The 22,234-nt window shown below is 39.1% G+C and overlaps 1 protein-coding gene across 5 annotated transcripts; it reads right to left on the bottom strand.

The window, feature by feature from the left end:
• Positions 1-3: 3 nt before the first annotated feature.
• dctn1a (dynactin 1a) lies at positions 4-20,254 on the bottom strand. 5 transcript variants are annotated; one of them, XM_083532513.1, is made up of 30 exons: positions 20,091-20,254; positions 17,116-17,364; positions 16,423-16,504; positions 15,817-15,851; positions 13,530-13,547; positions 12,729-12,752; positions 12,517-12,570; positions 11,816-11,980; positions 11,494-11,691; positions 10,921-11,125; positions 10,681-10,759; positions 9,597-9,756; positions 9,289-9,393; positions 8,422-8,613; positions 8,190-8,306; positions 7,948-8,100; positions 7,669-7,829; positions 7,406-7,574; positions 7,203-7,271; positions 6,133-6,345; positions 5,468-5,629; positions 5,252-5,383; positions 4,963-5,088; positions 4,358-4,500; positions 4,067-4,233; positions 3,723-3,853; positions 2,807-2,999; positions 2,629-2,702; positions 2,445-2,534; positions 4-1,365 (listed from the first exon to the last, which is right to left on the bottom strand). In XM_083532513.1, the coding sequence occupies exons 2-30, from the start codon at positions 17,338-17,340 to the stop codon at positions 1,228-1,230; spliced, it is 3,780 nt and encodes a 1,259-aa protein (XP_083388639.1). In that variant the 5' UTR covers positions 17,341-17,364; positions 20,091-20,254; the 3' UTR covers positions 4-1,227. The 5 variants fall into 5 exon arrangements, with proteins under 5 accessions (XP_083388639.1, XP_083388641.1, XP_083388640.1 ...); XM_083532515.1 differs by lacking the exon at positions 12,517-12,570; XM_083532514.1 differs by lacking the exon at positions 13,530-13,547.
• Between the last annotated feature and the right edge of the window lie 1,980 nt (positions 20,255-22,234).

Raw genomic sequence — 22,234 nt, 5'->3', positions numbered from 1 at the left:
TCGTTTTCTTTCAACTTTTATTGAAGTTCAAATGCAAATGTGAAATGTTGCATCACATGGATCAACATCAAACAAGCCTTAAATGAAATGAAGTCATATTAGTTAAAGGGTATGAACACTGTTCCTTCTATACCAGCAAAATACATTTAAATAAACAATAATAATGTCAAGAACATATTAAAGTGGAAGAGCTGAATTCAGTACAAACAATCCATAATAATATATAATGCAAGTCATTTGTTAGTGAATTTAACAAAATTGTTTATGAAGTCATTAATGAGTTCCTGGTCGTTATGGATCACGAGAGCGAATTTAGAAAATGCAGCGATACAGACTGGTATTAATTTGGTCCTTTTATGTTTAAGAGAATATCAAGTAAAGCAATGAATTTCTATGTGATCATCTTAACTAGGCTTTTAGTGCTCTCCTTTGTATACATTAATTGTAAAAAAAAAAAAAAAAAAAAAACACAAATATGCACCAATTTCAACCTTAGACTAATGGCAGCATTTATTCATTTTAATTATTTGAACTTTCAATTAATGAAAGAGAATTACAGCAAACAGGCTGCTTGTAATTATTAAAGTGAAAAAGACAAGCCAGGTAGCACTCCACTCATATTGATATCAAAAGTGAAAAATATTCTTGTTAATCCCTTGTGAATACTATTCTTAATTGAGCACGCTTATTAACCGCTTAGTCAAAAATTGCATAAATCCAAATGTACAAATACAGAGGAACTACTATCTATTATTACGGATATAGTTTTATCTATTCAAAACTTTCTTTGTAAAATGTTATTTATTTTTGCTGTGGACAATAAAAATTGCATAAGAATCTCTAACTACTTTATATTCAAGAAAATGACACCCGAGAATCATCAGAAGTGAAGTAAGAAGTAGCAATAATTATAGTGGTAGTGTTTTATTTTTTTTGCCTATACCATGTGACATTTTATTTTGAGATACAAATTCTCCAGAATGAGGTCGTTCAAAAGATAATGACAAAGAAGAGTAGAAAACGGTTCTACAAGCAGAGCCTGGATAGCCTTTAACAGTGAATTACCTGAACCTACTGAACAGAAATTTATACTCTTTGGTTTGGAAAAACAATATCTGAAAGCCTGGACTAAAGTTCCTGAGAGAAAACAGGAAGTGCTATGAAAGGGTGTCTCTGATAGGTGGAGCAGTCTTTTCCTGACTGAGGTGGTTAGGTGAAATGAAGCATTTAGGTCATTAGGAGGTGGTGCACTTGCTGAAGCTGTGGCTGCGTCAGGACGAGAGAGTGGGCTTGCTCTTTACCGCGAATGCACGGGATCATCACTTTACCCACCAGAACGGTACCACACTTCTTCTCCCCCTCCGCCTGGAAAACAGTATCAGACAAATATAAAAAAAAAAAATTAATTGTTGATTGTAGATTAAATGTAGAAATAATATATATATAAAAAAAAGCACAAAATGTCTAGAAGCTTGGCTAGACAGATGCATTCTATATCGTAGGGGTGTAACGGTACACTTGTTACAGTACCATACTTCCAGTTCAGTGCAAATGTGTACCAAATACAATTCCTGTATTATGTGTGAAACGTGTGATAGTTAAAATGTTTCTGAAAAACACATTGTGAGGCGGACCGCACGTTTGCTTAGTCTCCACCTCCATTTTTATTTAAAATGTATTGATTAAATTGAGTATATTTCCATATCGCTACTGTAGTAAAACATTGCAATGACAGGAAGTTGTAGATCTTGCACATGCGCAGTACAAATCGTGTCTCTTGCGATATGAATATACTCAATTTAATTAATACAATTTTAAAAAATGTATTGCGTTAGTTTGATTCATTCCATTTTTATATATATTTCATTTTTTTTTATTTAAACCAAGCAGGTATTTGATTTAAAGTTGTTTTAAAAAATTAAATACATTTATGTTCACAAATGTTAATAATAATAAACATTCATTAAAAAATAAAACAAGAAATTTGGTGTTTTGCATTTCTTCCCCCCAACTGTAATGAAATTGAACCGAGTCGTGACTTAAAAACCGAGGTACGTATCGACCATAAATTTTGTGTATCGTGAAACTCCTTCTGTTATAGACAAAACACCTGTTTTTCGGCCATCACCTACGTCAGTACCTGACTTTACTAACACCCTTGTGCCTAAATTAGCACAAATCTCCACGAGTACACTGCAAAACCTACTGGAACATCTAAAAACTGGAGGCTTTTATAACAGCAAATAGGTACTAAATGTTAATTGTTCAAAAAGCACCTATCAATCTTATGGCCAGGTGTCCATAAACTTTTGTCCATATTGTTTAGATCATTTTTATTTATATTATATGCATCCATTTGGCTGCTGTATGATTATAGTGTGTATTTTGTCATTATTGATGACCTCACAAGCACAAAATCAGGAGGGTTGAAAGTAAAGGGTCACCTTGACAAAAGTCAATGAAGGGAACGTGGCAAAGTCGGAGCGAACTCGAGCGCCCACTTGTTGGTTTACTACATGTTCGGATACTTCATTCTGTGAATAAAAAAGACAAATTAATACAATTATTGAGAATTTCATATATGCAAAAAAAACTGCATTGTTCCTTTTGTGTGTCTATGACTCTGACCTTTAGTTTGTCCAAGGCGTCACTCAGAGACTGGAGTCTAGCCGTCTGTTCTAACAGCTGAGCACTGGCACTTACTGCAGAATAAGGGAAAAAAATACACAGTTAGCATGTGGAAGTAAATATGTAGAAGTTAAAAATGTGTTTAAGTGGCTAGAGGGATATGTGGACACACACACACCAGGTGTTTTTCCTGTGATGTCCACCACTTTGACGCCGGCACTCATCTTCAGCAGGTTGCTCATCAGTAGGTCTGTTTTCCGGTACAGCGTTCCGGAAATGCCGTCACTCAGCAAACCATCCTTCATCGCTCCAGCCATGTTGGGCACCTTCAGAGGAGGAAGGGATGCCAGCTGGGACTTCATCTTCTCTGCCTGGGAGCAAAATTCCATGTTGAAGTAAATGTGAAGAGTTTATTGCACTGATTCTATATCGATCAGGAAAACATTATGACCACCTGCCTAATATTGCATTGGTCCCCCTTTTTACTGGTAAAACACTTCTGACCCGTCGAGCATCAACAGTAATTTGTTTAGTAATTTGAGCTACAGGAGTTCGTCTGTTGGATCGGACCACACGGACCAGCCTTCACTCCTTACATGCATCAATAAACCTTGGCTGCTCATGACCCTGTCACCAGTTCACCACTGTTCCTTCCTTGGAGCACTTTTAATAGTTTTGGAGATGCTCTGACCCAGTCGTCTAGACGTCACAATTTGGCCCCTTGTCAAACTCGAATCCATTTTTCCTGCTTCTAACATCACTTTTGAGGACAAAATGTTCACTTGCTGCCTAATATATCTCACCAACCAACAGGTGCCATGATGAAGAGATAATCAGGGTCATCCAATCACTAGTCCTAATGTTATAATGTTATTCCTGGTCAGTGTATGATTCTGTAGTTTTCGAAGATGAGAAGAAAATCTATAACTGGTTATTATGATCCCTAATTGGAGTTCTTTGACACTAATACAATGATTCCTTCACAATTCTTCTGATTCATATTTGATCTGATTCATACACCATATGAAAAAAAGCATTGGCACACATTTCACAGACATATTTGGTTCCTTATATTTAGACCATATGCTGCTTACCTTAAGTCTGTAGTTTTCATTCTTTAGGTGTTTGATCGCAAGCCTCTGAACATCCATTTGCTGCTTCAGAAGAGGAGAATCCACCACTTGCACACTACCTGATACACTTGGTATACCAGTGCTGACGCCTCCTGTGAGCATGCACACATACACCTTATCGAATACATTTAACCTGATAAAAGACTGTTAAGCCCATAAAATGTGATCAGATTTAGTAGCTAGTCACAGTGGCCTTAGCATTGCTTTATCATTTACCAACATGCTATTTTAGTACCAGAGGTGGCATTATTTGGTTTAGATATTAACCCTGCTTATATTATCGATCCTAATGGTAAGCGTGTTACCTGTAGTGCCTCCCGTGACAATAGAGGCGATGCCAGAAGCTGGTGTTCCACGCAGCCCTTCAATGGTCAACCGTGATTGGTTGTTGAGCCTCTGTTTAAGCTCTGCCTTCTCTGCTTCTAGCTGGTCAATATCAGCCTGCAGTGCATCCATGGTCTCCTCAAACTCTCTGCACGCGCGCACGCACACACACACAATAAGAAAAGAAAAGAGGAAAAAAAAAAAACAGATGAAAAAGTAGTTTCTTACAGAGAACCACAAACGCACATGCTCACACAACACAGAAAACGTACTTCTCCTTTTTCTTCAGCACAGCGTTCGTCTCATCCAGTTTGGTCTGGATCTTCTCAACTCGTTCGTCTGCATCTTTAGTAGACGTGTCCAACTTCTTCTCCAGCAAACTCAGGCGCACATTAGCCTCACTTAACTCCTCTCCCTGAAAGAGAGAGAGACGGTGAGTCTCAGACAATATAATAAACCGCAGGCCACATAGTTTACAATAATCTTTTAAGAGTCTCAAAAGATAAGCTGCCATTTTCACTTAGAACCAGGATTGTAACATAACAGAAATGTTAATGCATCAACATGGTAACAAGCAGGTTTCATCTATTGTTTTTCTAAAATGTATTATTCTCGGTACAAGGCTTTCCGTTCTGTGCACCAAATGCAATCCCTTTAACGTGCAGAACATAGTTAAAATCTGAGTTTCCTCAGGAATGCATTAAGTGATGAACCGCCAGTTTGTTTGTCTCCACCTCGCACTTTTGTGTGTTGTCACTGTTTTTTTTTGTTTTTGTTGTTATTATTATTATTATTATTATACTTGAATCATGAATTTCTACCGTTACACCCCTATTCTGTACAAAAAAATTTATTGTATCAGGGTTTCGTGTCGCACCTTGATCTTAAGGGACTTCTTAAGCTCCTTGATTACTGTATCTCTGTCCTCCAGTTTGAGGCCGAGTCCTTCTGCATCTGTGATCTCGGCTCTCAGAGCAGCAGAACGCACCTCTACAGGGGGAGGCTGTAACACACACACACACCAGCACAGATTAGGATTATGGGCAGGATTTTTGATGTCATAATAGGACCAAACTAACAAGAGTGTAGCTGAAGATTCTGATGTTTGTGACCAGAAAGGTGTACAAAAGTTATCAGGGCACTTTGTGTGCGTCTGTGTATCTTACCACACGTGGCGGTTTCTCAGAATCATACTCTCCCTCTTGCATGGCAGTAGCCATCTTGTTCATGGTTGCTATGACAGCGCTGCATGACAGGCGCAGGCACTCGCAGGGATTCTGGCCAAGAGAACCATAAATCTGCACACACACACACACGCACACACGCACACTTTGTTACTAACATGCACAACTGAGCGTCACATTAATAAAAAAAGAGCTTACCTGTTCTACTGCTTTAAAGACTCTATCCTCGAGTGTGTGTGCACCGAGCCCCTCCTGTTCTGAGAGGGTAGAGATGAGTTGAGCTCCTGCTGCTGCGGTCTCCTGAAGCACAGCAACTACACAACCCAGCTGCTTCCTGATTTCCACCAGGGCCTCACCCACCTAAAGACACAGATATGCCCAAGAATGTTTATAAGTAACAGTAGAGGTTGACCGATATGGGTTTTCTAAGGACGATGCCATTATTCAGAAATCAGGGCAGCCTATGACCGATATATGATGGCGAATGTTTATTTATTTTTTATTTTTTTGGAACACACTTGTTATCCTTGCTTTTGTTTTTGCAAATTAGCAGACATCATTGAAAAAAGCTACTAGTACTAAGTAATGATCGTGGCAGGTGTAAACACTGCTTGCTTTATAAATTTTCAGTTCTAGCGCTACCGGGTTTCTCTGTTTGTTTGACGAATACAGACTACTGCCACCTACTGGTATTGGAAATTTATGTTGTTGTCTCACATAAGCACAAAACGTATCTGCACTAATAATTAGCCTACTTTGCAACACATTCGGCCGATGCCGATTAATTAAAAAAGATCCAAAAATCGTCGACATCTGCATAACATACATAGATACAAGGCACATAGACATGTACACACACACACCTGCACAGCGTATGAGAGTGCGGCAGGTATCCCAGGAGCATCAGTCCCAGGCATCCTCCTGCGTATTTTCTTACAAAACTGACGAATGTCTTCACAGGAAGTATCCAGGTCCTTTAGCAGCAATGCAAACTCTGCACCTTCTTGCCCAGGTTGCAGGAAGGAACGCAGGCGCCCCAGCTCTGCCCCCATACAGTCAAGAGCACTCTGGATAAACTGTGGGGAGAGACACAAAAACACACGTCATGGTTAGTATGGATTGTAACATATGTTACTGTAGGTGTCACTGCAGGTATCATTAAAAGTTGCTATTTGGGTGAGCTAATGTATTTGGGATGTGCATTTCCATAACTGAAGCCAATGCGATTCGCATCTTGATGCATATTCAACGATACGCAGCTACCGCTGCAGCGCGATCCGATTTCGATTTGATTCAACACAATACGATGTAATGAAAAACATATGATGCTATGCAATTTATTATGGTACAGATATTTCACTGTTATTTCTTTCGTTCAGACAGACAACAAATCATACATTTACTCAAGTACCTTCTGACCCTTTTACATACAGACCTTTGTAGTGCATTTAAAAAAGAAATAAAACCATGTTTTTTTTTTCCTGTTTTGTCTCTAGGAAGATGCAGCTTTACCTCTGCCATGCTAATTTATATTCTATGTGACTCTCAGGACATGGTTTTCGAAGTGTTTATATACCGCAATTCATATTCCTGTAGCAGCAGTGATGTTGAGAGAACGCGCTTGAGAAACAGTCTGGCGAGGGGAAATCAATCTACATAAAAAATATCAGTCACAATTTATTGATCACTTTCTACATAGCAAAAGTAGAGTGCATCTACTAATAATTATATATAAACAAATGTGTTACCCAAAGCCCACTTTTTTAAATCGAGAGGTTTATGCTAAAACATAGTGTACAGGTATTGGAATGACATCATACAGGTGTTAAACATGTTGCTGGAAGTAATTTATCTGGTATAAAAATGTTGCTAAAAAACACCTTTTTTACTTGTGGTACCAAAGGTGCCATTATTAAATTTACTCTGCATGTACCTTAATGTGATCTGCCAGCTGCACAGTGCAGTCTTCAGTCTGGTCAGCCAGGTGAATACTGTACAGTTGCTTGAACAAGAAAATACATCAACGTTCCAAAGTTAGTTTATGGCAGGACATGTGCAGAATTACTATTTTTCCTTAATGACTCCGTGTGTAAACATTATCTAATATCAGTAAGCATTGAATCACTTTGGATGTACCTGATAGTATTTAATGGCCTTGGTGAGAGGGTCCACTTGCACGGTTTCATCTAGCTGATCTTTATGCAGTAGCTCAATGAGGTAGTCAAGAGAACGCTCGTGCACGCTCATCTCAGAGTGCAGGGTTCCCATTCGCTGAAACACGTCCACACTGCACTGGTTTAGTGCCCTGAGAGCCGAATAGAAACAAAGAGAAATTGTATTAGATTTTTTATTTTAATTTTTTTGGTGGCAAAAAAGCTTTTTATGCAGGCAATACGTACTGCTCATATTTGTGCAGTATGGCCTGTAGCATTGTGAGGGAATACACAAGTCCTGAGGCAAAACTCAGCTGCTCTCCTGCTGATCCACGTAGCCCACTGCGCGCTGTAATGTTCTCATTTAGGTCAAACTTCTCCTGGGCCTGTTTGCTGATCAGCTCTGCCTGCATAAGCACAGAGGAAATGATGTTTAACTTCAACAAATAGAAAGAACATTCCTGTGCTAAATCCTCCAGCAATCCTGATGGTGGTCCATAATTAAGCCTCCTAACACTGCTGTACCTTACAGATGAGCCTGGGGATGAGTAGCAACACGAGGATGCAGTCGTGATCTCCTCCGTGCCTCAGGAAAGAGTCAGGCATGAACGATGTGAGCAGTGACACTTGCCTGTTGGCCTGCTGCACCTCCATCTTACGTAACTCCATTTCAATAGCCTACAAAACAAGAACATATACAAACTGTGCGACTTACACGATATGTATGATGTATACGATCAAAACTGGATCCAAAGAGGAAGCAGTACTTTGGCGTAAGCTTTGGTCTCCGCAAATTTGATTTTGAAGTCGAAGAGCTCGGTAGGAGGATGCTGGAGCTGCTCAGCTGTGGCACTCTGCTGATTGGTCAACTCTCTATTAACTTCCTGTTAATGAGAAAAGAAAATGGCTAAGAGTAGAGCAATAGAACAGTCAAACAGCAGTAAAATTCTTTTACCGAAATCTTAATTTACTGATTCTATGGGACTCCCCCTGTCTGACCTGAAGGTGAGTGGTAAGCTCCCTGTATTTGTTGATGGTCTGTTGATAATCAGCCACAGTCTCCTGGGCTGCTTCCACTCTCTTGTTGGCCTCTCGGACTCGAGCTCCTGCCAGATCCAGCTGCTCGCGCAGTTCCAGCTCGGTCTCTCGCGCGTTTTCCTGCAGCTCATCGTTCATCTCATTGATTGCTTCCTATGGACCAGATGCCATGAGTCAGAGGATGGTCTAACATGCTACAAACATGGATTCTTAATGTCATATGCTTTTCAGCATTCAATTTATATATGCTTTGTACATATTAGGGGTGTAACTGTACACAAATCACGATTTGGTACATACCTCTGTTTTTTATTCATGATTCGGTTCAATTTTGATAATGGGAAGAAATTATTATTTTATTTTGTTTTATTATTATTAACATTTCTAAACAACAGTTTACACTTTTACACTATTATATTGATTAAATAAGCACAAATTAAATAGTTTAAAGAAAATTACAGACCCCATTTGGGTAATACAGATGTGTGTGTGTGTTCTTTACATTTCAGATTTATTTTTTTAAATATATGTTCTACTTTACTTTCTGCAAACATTAGCATCTACATTTAACAAACACACAAGATACTTATTTATTCAGAAATTAATTAATAATAACATGCAGATATATAGATACACGAACATGCGCACACTGGAACAGAGTGCACCGATTAGACTAAACAAACTTGCAGTCCATGTTTAATGTGCCTGTGAGGGGTCCCTGTATAAATACATGTACCGTTATACCCCATGTACATATTATGCTTTACACTCATTAATTTTCCGTCTACCTTTTTGCTGGCGAGATTGTGATTGTGCAGTGTGTCTCACCAAATCGGTGACAGTCTCTCTCAGCTCTCTCACTTTCTCCTCCAGATCCAGATTTCTCTCAGTCAAAGTTTCCACCATCTCTTCTGCTCCCAGCGCAGCATCCACCTAGAATACACTGTACCTTTAATTTACATCAATTGAGTGCTTTTGAACAAGTTTGAGGTTTCCCCACCCATATAATTAAAGCAAGCACAATATTGAAAGCATTTAATATCTGTAGGAATAACTGCAAAATCATAAGGGTGGGAAATAAAATCAAACCAAAACGTGTATCGATGTGTCTGTAGTAAAAGGCTCATTCACAAGACCTGCTCTTTAAGCTCATAGATGGTGGCCTCGGCCTGCTTCATCTCTTCTTGTAGATTCTCCTTCTGCACTCTCAGAGTCTCCAGCTCAGAGTTCTTTTTCTCCATCTGCTTCTGCAGCTTCACGTGCTCCTGCTTCTCGGATGATGACAGGTCACGCATCCTGGGTACAAAACCAACAAGCAGCTGTCAGAACCATGTGATCTGAAACTCTGTGTTTAATAGTAGACACAAAAGATGAGACCAAAATAGAACTTTTGGGTCATATTTCCACTAAACATGTTTGGAGGAAGAAGAATGATGAGTACCATCCCAAGAACACCATCCCTACTGTGAAGCATGGGGGTGGTAGCATTATGCTTTGGGGGTGTTTCTCCGCACATGGGACAGGGTGACTGCACTGTATTAAGGAGCGGATGAAAGGGGGCCATGTATTGCGAGATTTTGGGGAACAACCTCCTTCTCTCAGTTAGAGCATTGAAGATGGGTTCGAGGCTGGGTCTTCCAACATGACAATGACCCAAAGCACACAGCCAGGATAACCAAGGAGTGGCTCTGTAAGAAGCATATCAAGGTTCTGGCGTGGCCTAGCCAGTCTCCAGACCTAAACCCAATAGAGAATCTTTGGAGGGAGCTCAAACTCCGTGTTTCTCAGCGACAGGCCAGAAACCTGACTGATCTAGAGAAGATCTGTGTGGAGGAGTGGGCCAAAATCCCTCCTGCAGTGTGTGCAAACCTGGTGAAAAACTACAGGAAACGTTTGACCTCTGTAATTGCAAACAAAGGCTACTGTACCAAATATTAACATTGACTTTCTCAGGTGTTCAAATACTTATTTGCAGCTGTATCATACAAATAAATAGTTCAAAAATCATACATTGTGATTTCTGGATTTTTTTTTTAGATTATGTCTCTCACAGTGGACATGCACCTACGATGACAATTTCAGACCCCTCCATGATTTCTAAGTGGGAGAACTTGCAAAATAGCAGGGTGTTCAAATACTTATTTTTCTCACTGTATGCTTTTAACACCACTGGAACAAATGCTAATGATGGCATTATTGAATCACTGCAAAAATGCTCACCTGACCAGCGCCTCTTTAAGTCGTGCGTTCTGCTCCTCTAGCTGTTTCACCTGATAACTGGAAGCTGCACCGTCTGAACCTGCACATGGGGGAAAAAAAATAACAAGAAAGTCAAACCTTACTGCTCTGTCCAATTTATTCATCCTAGAGTGCTTTATGGAGTCAGGTATCACACAATAATCCGATGACATGTCGCATTTACACTTATCAGTGTTAAACAATAGCATGTGTGCATACCACCTTTCTCTTCAATTTCATGTTTAAGGATCTCCAGGTCCATGGTTAACTCTTCCACTTTCTCTTTCAGACTCTCCACCTCTTGCTGCAGAGACTCGACCCGTTCCTCTGCCATTTCTTTATCCAGAGTGGCCATCTCGATAGCGTCTGCTGTGTCTGCCATCTCTTCCATGTAGCGGTCTTTAGATTCCTGAGCCTCACGCGCTTCCTGCATTCACACACACGGGAAGTTGTGTCTCAGTGATAAAGATGAAGTTATGCGGTAATAAATTTACTTGTTTTTACATTTTAACATCAGCCTGTATTATAGGGCAGGTCCAGAAAATTGGCTGAAATTACACTGTAGAATGTGTGCGTGCGTGTGTGTGTGTGTGTAAAAGGTGTAACTGTGATTTCAGTATCTTGTGATCTCATGAGAGACATTACAAAATGCCTTCGCACATCTGCTATATTTTTCCCATAATTTTTATTTCCATATGCTTGATACATATACTTTTTGATGCTTATTAGAACTTTAGAAGGATTAGGCCTGTCTGTGTGTGTGTGTGTGTGTGTGTGTATGTGTGTGTGAGTGACCTTCTTGGCTTCTTTGAGTTGTTTCTGCAGCTCGTTCTGCTGCTCCTGTATTTTGATTTTCCACTCCTGCAGCTGCTCCAGCTGGATCTTGTGCTTCTCGAGTTCCTTCAGCTTCGCTTTGTCCTCCGTCCGCTTCATACGCAGAGTCTCCAACTTCTCCTCGAGATCCTTCACCTGAGCACGCAGAGCCTCCTCCTCCTGAGATGGAGACAGAGAGAAAATGAATCAACCCATCAGGTATTAATTCAAGCGTAAAAGCTATTTTCTGTGTGAGTGTGTGTCTGCTTTGACATTTGCTATTTTTCCCCCCACCCATTCTTACTTTGCTGGAAATAGAGACAGCAGTGCTGCTGGGGGTCTCACTAGTAGCCCTGCTAGGCTGTGGCATTATGGGAGCCCCGAGTGCACTCTGGGAAGGAGTGGCAGGTTCATTCTCCACCAAGACTGATCCAGAGAGATCTGAGACAGTGGCAGAGGGACGACCAGTCTGTTTAGCAAAGAAGAAAAAAAAAAGACAAATGAGGAGAACAGAGAAGGTGGGAAGGACAAGCAATAAAAAAAAATAAAAAATGAGTCGGAGTAAATGCATATTTGTACTATTTATCGAAATTCATACAGTTTAATAAAAAGAAAGACTATATCTCAAAACTTCTCCACAGTGCACCAGGAGCTTAAATCCTGTCTATGAGTTGGACCTCCTCTGTGTTGAATACAAGCTTAAATAAAATCCCACAGTGCCACCAGAACAGCAAAAAAAACAAACAAAAATAAACAGTTTCATGTGAAGAGATTGACTTTGCATAAGATTTAAGAGCCACCCACTTTGCTCAGTGCAACATTCCAAAAAAACAACAAAAAACATAGCTCAGTCATGGGGAAATCCTGAGTATAGGTAATCTTTTTCCCCCATCATTGTGAATTTCCAAGACATTTAAAGGCGTGTCTAGATGTAGCACCTCCAGGACTGAGCTGTACCACCACATTAGGTGACATATGGGGAACCTTTGGGGCTTTCGGACGTACCATTATGAGGGAGGGGAGGGAGTTGGAGTAGGAGAGACGTCCCGGAGTATTCCACTGTACATGAATACAGAGTGCATATTAGCTTGTACACTCAAGGTGGTAATAAGCCGCACTGGTGAGGTTCTAACTGTTCTAAAGGTGACCACATGTGCTTGTGAATTATTGTAAAAGTGACATTTCCCACGAGTCCCTGCTGCTGTGTTTAGGCTCACCTTGGTACTACGGCGCACAACGGCCTGGAGGAGGAGACATCGGTGGGAAGTATAGGGAAAGGGGATTGGGGAAAGGGAGGATTGGAGGGAAAAGCGAGAGAGAGAGAGAGAGAGAGAGAGAGAGAGAGAGAGAGAGAGAGAGAAATGAAAAAATTAGGAAGATAAAAGTGAGAAACAAAAAATACAAGTGAAGAGCAGTAAAAAAAAAAAAAAAAAAAAAATGTGTGAGAGATGTGTGAAAGAAAAAAAAATGGGTGAGACAGTGCAAGTTTAAAAAAAAAAAAAAGGAGGGAAGGCACGAGTGACAAATCCGCAAGCATGAAAGAAGAAGTGAAGAGCCGGGGAAAAAGAGGGGAAGGAAAAGAACAGACATTTCAGAGGGAAAAATACACAAGAGTAAGCAACAATATTCATTCTGACATGAAGAAGCAGCTCAGGTACAATATTTAGCCCTAGTAGGATGGTATTCGACTTTCTCTGTGTATCTGCAGCATCACAATATTTATTATCTAATATATAGCGACATCATTGGTACTTAAAATTGAAAAAGATTTTTGCCCGAACATCACTGATGCACAAGGTGATGCGTGCTCCGCTGCAATGAAAACATGACTCCGAACATAAACGATGAAACAAAATACAGAGTCAATGTGAGTGAATCGAAATAAGGACAGAGAAAGAAAAAAAAGAGGAAGAAGAGATTCAAAAGGAATGAGAGTTGTGGATCCATTCTATGGAGAAGCAAACCGAGTGAGATGACACCAAAAGCCAGTGACCACGTTACATTTAAAACAGCTGTACCTTCTTTGTAGTTGAAGTCTTTAACATCATGTTAGCGAACAGACACACACATACATGAGGAAGAACATGTGTCAGTAAAAGTACAAATTACAACCACGTGATACATTTGAAAACATAAAGCTGACAAACAAATGTCTCAAAAAACTCAGAAAACCTTGATGAAGCCTCGTTTAATACTAAAGCAAAGTCTAATAATCTCATAATACGGTATTATAAGAAAACGCCTACTGTCATTGCACCTTGTTACTTCCATCTTCCCACTTAAATATGTCATACAACTATTAATATTCTGCATTCTCAAGTGTAATGGCTGGAATAGACGCATGAGCAATTTCTACACGCAGCTTGAAAGAATTAAAACTTTCGAATTGGTTCAAAAGAAGCAGGTTGATGAAGTGTAAACCGTAATAGCAACTCTGTTAGATTGCATTCAGATTTAAATTAAAAAACAAAGGCAAATAGATACAGTCACAAACACACAAAATTCTACATACACTTTACAGACAAAAGTGTTGGGACACCTGACATTTCCTGCCATATGTGGTTTTTCTCCAAACTGTTACCACAAAGCTGGAGGCACACAATTGTATATGATGTCTTTGGATGCGGTATAATGAACTTGGAAAGCCAAACCTGTTCCAGTATGGCAAAACAAGTTTCATAAATATATGGTATACATGCTTTGGAGATCTTAATTGGAACGCTACAGAGCTTTGACCTCAATCCTACTGAACGCTTTTGGGATGAACTGGAACACTGACTACCTCACCTACATCACTACCTGACTTTACTAACCCTTGTGGCTGATGAACACAAATGTCTACACCAATCTAGTGGAACATCTTCCCAAAAGAGTGGAGGAAATTCTAAAAGCAAATTGGGACTAAATGTGGAATTTAATGCTCAAAAAGCACATACCATAACTTATGACCAGGTGTCCGCAAACTTTTGGCAATATAGTGTATATAATAACTTTGTAAGCATTTAAATAACAAAAGAATTCAAACTAATCTGCATAAATTCAACAAAGCTTTATTGAAACGCACTGTAACACTACAATTTAATTCAATACATTTTTATTTGTAGCGCACTTTTAACTGTAGACGAGGGCTGAAACGATTCCTGGAGTAACTTGAGTAATTCGATTACAAAAATTCTACGCTTCGTTTATTCCATTTAACTACATACGGCACACTGTGTTTCCCCACGGACCGTTATTACTGACGCACCATTTGCTTAAATCTGGAGCGCTTTGGACGGGAAACACAGAAAACGCTGCAGAATGAAAAATGGAGTAACAGGGAGAAAACAGCGAGGGGCGAGGAGGAGATTCGTGGAAAGGAAAACAGACATAAAGTTTGCAAAGTTTGGGAAATTTCAAGCTGCTTTCCTGAGAAAAGAAAACCACATCGTGATACTGTGCAAGATTTAATAAATAAATATATACACGAATGAGAATAATTGAGTTTCATTACACAAATAGTTTCCCATAACCTCTACACGGCCACTGTAGAGGGACTTTTTGAACGCACTGTTTTTGTATTTTGATGTAATGCGGCAATTAAATGCGCTTAATGGATTTAGTTTTCTGATATTCGTGTGCAATTTTAACAACAATTAACTTTTTTTTTTACTAATAAGAAAAACTATTTGTTCCTTTTAAAAGATCCGTCTTATTTTCTCTCTCTTATTTAGTACTTCCTCATCCGATTACTCAATTAATCAATGGAATAATCGTTAGAATACTTGATTACTAAAATAATCAATAGCAGCAGTCCTACAATGGACAACACAATTTTAATCTGTAGTTAAAGTTGTGCAAAAGAGTGCATAAGTTTGTATCTTATAGTTGCAAGTTCCCTATATCCCTACATGTCCCTACTGAATGACCCAGTGGCGACCGTAACAAGGTAAAACCCTGAGTGGGCATTATCTAATATACTTTCTTATATTTTCACTTCATTTATTTTGATATTTATAGCCCATTTTATCTAATGCACAATTTTCTGAGCAGCCGATTAGGTTTACATTTCACTGCAGGTCAATTGTATTCTGTATATAAAAAGTCTTGAAATGCTAAAAGAAGGCATGAGGAAGAAAATGTAAGAGGTCCCAGACTCAAAAAGGGAACCATGAAGCTCATAAAAAAGAAATCAATCAATCAATCAATTGTCCCGTATACATATGATACAAAATAAATTGTTTTGTAGAAATGAAGACTACATAAAAGAGAACACGAGCTTCAATAATTCCCAGCAAGTATATTTAAGGAAATAAAACAACACACCTGTTTGGATCCTCTTCCGGGTGTTTCTGCAACTTCTGTAACGATTAAAAAAAAAAAAAAACGAAGGAAATTTCAATAATAATTTCTACCAAGTAAATAAGAGTTCATGCTGGAAGTGTGTCTGTGGAATATTTATTTAATGTTGGGTTTGTTACAGTTGTCATTTAGTCAGTTTAGTTTCATTTACATTTCTGTTTTCATTTTATGAAACAAAATTAAGGTGACAAAGCATCTATGATAATATTCATACCAGAATTACATTTTCATTAGGCATGTGTCTTGAACTTTATTTAATGTATTTTCATATACTTATTTCTTCTACTATTCTATTGGCCGCCTTTCTATCTGGGAAAATCTTTTGTGATGATATTTAGCTAAATTTATTTGTGCCACTGTTTGGGCCAATTTCCACTGCAAAGCATCATTTCCAGGCAGAGGAGCAGCTTCAGTGAAAGTTTGCCATCACTATCTTGCTCCATTGACAGACTAAGGAAGTCGTGGGGCTTATTGCATGCCTTGTTGCTTATGTTTGTGGATACATACATTCATCCATCCATCCATCCATCTATCCATCCATCCATCCATCCATCAATGCGGAGCTCGTACCTTTGCGAGGCACTCTGGCGATGCCTGACTCAGGTGTGTCTGGTGAAGTAGCCGAGCTTCCTCCATCTTCAATCAGCTGGATCTGAAAACAAGGTGATAGGAATGAGAACTCAATGGGTATGCAAAATTACTTTACAATCTCGGATCTGTGTCAGAATAAGAATGTGTTTAGTTGCAAGGACGGGGGCGCTGTACAGTCATGCTGCCTCACAACGTAAAACAACCGGCCCAGCTGTGCAGATCCAGTCTAGCGCTGAGAGTCTGCTCCTACCTGCACAAAAAAACACCTTTTGGCCATGTATATGCTCATTCGCTTATGTTTAAAAACGCATATTTCTCTCTCTGTTTTGGCATTCCGTCCACACGTCAGTCAACGAAGAGGATAAATCTGAAAATGGTGTCTTCGAATTGCAGTGTCGACTGGGGAAAATGAAGCTTTCGAAAAACGACGGCAAATGTTTTGTTATTGCTGCGACGTTTCAAAGAGCCACGGAGCGATTTTTTTAGATGAAAACTTTGTCTCAATATATACACGTTATAAATATACAATTATTATTTCAAATTTTTTTGAACATACATATACACATATATATATATATATATATATATACACATACATCAAATACTTTTTCATGCTTTTACCAAATGCGTAGGAACCTTGACAACTTCATGAGTCTGTGTACGTTTCCTAACCTGGGACTGGCGGACGAATATCCCATGATTCTCCTTGCAGGTGAAGTAGGCCTTTCCCTGCACAGTGCCATCGTTTTTGCCCTTTGGCTCGTCTAGGATGACTCCGACCCATTTCCCTGAGGCGAAGAGTGTTGCACCGACATATGCTACAGTGCCACGCTGCCCTTTGCCGATCACCTCAACCAGAGAGCCCACCTTCACTGGCTTCCCTCCATCTGCACTCATCCTCGCTATCACTCCACTCGACAGCTAGAGGGGGTGAGAGAAAGAGAAAGAGAGAGAAAAACAAAACAACTCTTTAGTAAGTTGGAGAAGAAAGTCTAAAAACAACACTCTGTGTGTGTGTGTGTGTGTGTGTGTGTGTGTGTGTGTGTGTGTGTGTGTGTGTGTGTGTGTGTGTGCCCCTACAGCGCTAAAAAACTTCTGCACATCACATGCCATTACTGCATGACCAGGTTGGGCTTTTAATCCACCCAAAAAAAAAACATCTGGTCACACAAACCTTAAACTGAGCTACCTACACATTAAGAACAAAAGAAACAGATGCATTTAAAACAAACACAATATATATTTTAAATAATTTTGAGTACTAATTAAACATTTGTGACTGCTTTTAAAAGATAATCTTTCACTGGAGAAACACAGAACCCCGTTCACTCTTCTTTATTCATGAAGATAACTGAAAGAAAGCAGCAAAATCGGCATATCGAGGGACTTTGGTGGAGAACAGTAGCAGAACAGCTCGGTAAGTTGACTTTAAATACGGATAAAATTTGTCCAGAGACAATACTGAGCGGTACCTAAAAGCTGTGCAAAAATAGCTATATTATTTTTTATATAAATCTATTACAGCAAGGACAAACGTTTACATCCTAATCACTCACCCTGGGTGTACACGAGTTCCGCCTTGCCATTGCCAACCTGCCGCGTAAGTTTATGTGGATTCAAAAAAGAGTAATAAAAAAATGGAAGACTTTCCCCAGTCCTAAATAGGAGCTCAGCAAACAGGGAGGAGGGAGTGAGCTTGTCTCACCAAGGGTTGATCCAAGAAAGGATTGACTCTCTTTAGAAAAACTGATTAATAATATCTATAATTGGCATAAACAGTGACTAATTTCAGAAGAAGCTAATGGAAACACACATATGTAAAAATATAGTTTGCTTGCTAGTGAACATGAAGTGTATTACCTGTAAGAAAAACACTGCTTTTTTTATTGTATTTATTTTTTTTTTTTTTACGTAGATACAATATTTTAGTGTTAACAGACCGAGAAATTTCATGAAAGAACATTTCGTCGAATAGGAGAAAAAACCGCGTGCATGAAACGATTTATCATCTCGATTACCAAACTATGAGCATCACCATGTTAAAGTGAGGCCATGGAATCATCACAAACACTCACAGACTCTGAAATCATGGATTTGAAAGGCCATTCGGACAGGTCTCTCCTACTGAAATGTCAGAAAGGTTTCAGTTCCCATCATGAATGCAACATGAATAGCTACACATATCTTGACCAATTAAAGATATGTGGTTTGGTGTGTGGTTTCAGTTGTTGCAATGAAAGTTGAGGAGAAGGAAAAAGAAACTACCACGCTGAGCTTTTACATGAATAAAAAAAAAAAAAAAAAAAAAGTTACCAGGAAACTGTATAATAGAAATAAAATGGACTTGTAATGTTGGCGTTACATTTTGTTTGTTTGTCCAAGTGATTTTGTATTTGGCACATGTAGATGTCACATTCCTTACTTAGCAAAATAAAAAATACAATAAATAAGATAACACAACTGCTTGGGAAAATGGTGGACAGTACAGGGTCAACCAAAAGCAGGAAAAAGTGAGCATCCCACATCATCCAAGGCAATCGTGTCTTGCATACAGTCAAGCATGGTGGTGGCAGCATCATGGTCTGGGGCTGCATGAGTGCTGCTGGTACTGGGGAGCTGCAGCTCATTGACGGAAACATGGATTCCAAGATGTGACATTCTGAAGTAGAACATGACACCCTCCATTCAGAAACCGGGCTGAAAGGCAGTTATCCATCATAATAACAACCCCAAACACACCCCCACGATGACAACTGCCTTGCTGAAGGTGATGAAGTGGACATGTCTCCAGACCTGAACTTTATTGAGCACCTGTGGGGATCCTCAAGCAGAAGGTGGAAAATGTGTCTAACATCCAGCAGCTCTGTGATATCATTATAGAGGAGTAGAAGAGGATCCCAGCAACAACCTGTGCAGCTCTGGTGAATTCCATGCCCAGGAGGATTAAGGCAGTGCTGAATAACAGTGGTGCTCACACACAATATTCACACGTTGGACACAAATTTGACATGTTCACTGAGGGTGTACTCACTTTTGTTGCCAGTTATTTAGACAATGATGAGTGTATGTTGAGTTATTTTGAGGACAGTAAATCTGTACTGCTGTACAAGCTGCACATGGACTAAAATATATCCAAGTTCAATTTCTATAGTATTGTCCCTTGAGAAGATGTAGTAAAATGTTTGCTGAAATGTGAGGGGTGTACTCACTTTTGTGACATACTGTATCTACCAACTTGTCTAGCTAGCCACTCAATTTGTACCCTTTGCAATTTGTTGATATCTGTAGAGCTACTGTACGATTAGAGAGTAAATAAATATATATGTATCCCTTCAACAACAACAATGGAACAGCAAGTTATTATTCATTTGCTAATATTGATTTCTTGCTAATAATTGTAACCTCTCTGAAAGAAAGTTAGCTAGTAGTTCTTACCCAGCCGGTTTCGCAATATTCACCTTTTTATGTAAAAATTAAGATTTTCAACAGTTTGCTTGTGATTTTGAATAAAAATGACAAAGAATTATATGAGGAAACCGCCTCTTAGCATACTGGCTAATCAGAACAGCAGCTAGCTGCAGATGACGTGAGCACTCTAGTGATTTGTCCATCAAAAAAGACAAAATGACAATGCATTCAGCACTTACCTGATAATAACTCTTATTAATTCTTTACCCCAGGAACGTTTCCAGCTCTGGTCTAAACCGCTGAAAAGGACAAATCACGCGCTTTTTCAGGACAATAATAAACCTCCAGCACAGGTATGTGCTACAGTCACCGGCGCCGGAAACACGAAGGCGGAGAGATTTATTGTCTGTGTCAAAGCTGCGCAAGAAATGTGCAGTACGCAGTGACGCCATATTTCCCAAGGCGGCGTCAGCTGTCAGCGTGTCCGCCATATTGGAAAGGTCGTTTTTTCCCCCAATTTTCAGTTAAATGAGAAATGTCTATAAGCCAGTCAGTCATAATACAGTCGTCTGCAACAAACTTAAATATGTCTTCCGTCCTACCTTCTTTCTACATTCTTATATATACACTGTGTCACTGTCATATCTACTATATCACTTTCTTTATATGCACCATCTTACTTTCTTATATCTACCATCTCACTGTCCTATTTCATCTCCTCACTGTCCCATGTCTACCTTCTTAATGTCTTATGTGTACCGTCTCACTGTCTTATATCTATCGTCTTACTGTCCCATGTCTACCATCTTACTATATTATGTCTACCACCTTACTGTCTTATTTCTACTGTCTCACTGATTATATCTAATATCTTACTGTCTTATGTCTACTGTCTTACTTTCTTATGTCTACCATCTCATTGTCTTATGTGTAATTCAATTCGATACATTTTTATTTGTATAGCGATTTTACAAATGGACATTGTCTCAGAGCAGCTTCAATCAAATAATATGGTAAAAAGTAATAAATAAAATTGTTCTTTATAAATGTAAGTTTGTCCCTAATGAGCAATCCGGTTGTGTCTGCGGCTAGGGAAAAACTCCCCACGATGGTATAAACCTTGAGAGGAACCAGACTGGAACCGATCCTCATCTGGGTGGCACTGAATGTGTACGTGTACCACCTCCCTGTCAACTGTCTCACTTTCTTATTTCTACCATCCCATTGTCTTATATCTACTGTCTCACAATCTTATGCGTTCCATCTCACTGTCTTATATCTACTGTCTCACTGTCTTATGTCTAGCGTCTGACTGTTTTATATCTACTGTCTCACTCTCCAGTGTTCTGTATTGTTGAAAGATTTATGATCACACTCTTGATGTCACCCAAATGAGGATGGGTTCCCCTTTTAAGTCTGGTTCCTCTCAATGTTTCTTCCTCATAACATTTAAGGGAGTTTTTCCTTGCCAAAGTCGCCACAGCTGCTTATTAGGGATAAATGCACACCATTCACCTTAACTGTTAAATTCTGTAAAGCTGCTTTGAGACAATGTCTGTTGTGAAAAGCGCTATAGAAATAAACTTGACTTGACTTGTCCCATTGTATTATGTCTTTCATCCCACTGTCTTATGTCTACCGTCTCACTTTCTTATATCTACTGTCTGAGAAAACACATCTGCTGAGTGGCTCAAGATTTAACCATTAAATACCAATAACAGTTAAAACAAATAGTACATAAACAAACCAATGAAGAGAGCTGCCAGTCAATAAATGATAAGTAGTAAATCAGCTTTATTGCAGTTAATTCAGCCTTTTTCCCCAAGAAATGTTTAAGAGGTTTCTCTTAAACACTACAAATCAGCGGTTGCATGCAAGTGCAAAATCAAGTGAAAAATCCCCTCTTTTTTATTTTACACACCCTGAAAAAATTTACATATTTTCTCTAATAGCTTCTCCTTAATATTTTGCATTCTCCAATAATTACATTGCAGATGTGCAAGGCATGGTTTGCTCCTAGTGTGTGCACAGCAAACACTAGGAAGAAGTGCCCACACCACAGTGTTCCAACCAGAGGTGGGAAAAGTACACACATCCATTACTTAAGTAGAAGTACAGATACTCATGTTTTAAAATACTCTGGTAAAAGTTGAAGTACTGATTATACCTTTTTACTTAAGTGAAAGTAAAGAAGTCTTGGCTCTCACATGTACTTAAGTAAAAAGTAGTTATTACTTCTACCTGATTTAGCTGTTAACTGGACCTCACATCATATTAATATGATAGATAGATAGATAGATAGATAGATAGATAGATAGATAGATAGATAGATAGATAGATAGATAGATAGATAGATAGATAGATAGATAGATAGATAGATAGA

The sequence above is a fragment of the Silurus aristotelis genome (assembly GCF_946808225.1).
Source record: "Silurus aristotelis genome assembly, chromosome: 27".
Taxonomy (NCBI): Eukaryota; Metazoa; Chordata; class Actinopteri; order Siluriformes; family Siluridae; genus Silurus; species Silurus aristotelis.
This window is presented reverse-complemented; position numbering and strand designations above follow the sequence as displayed.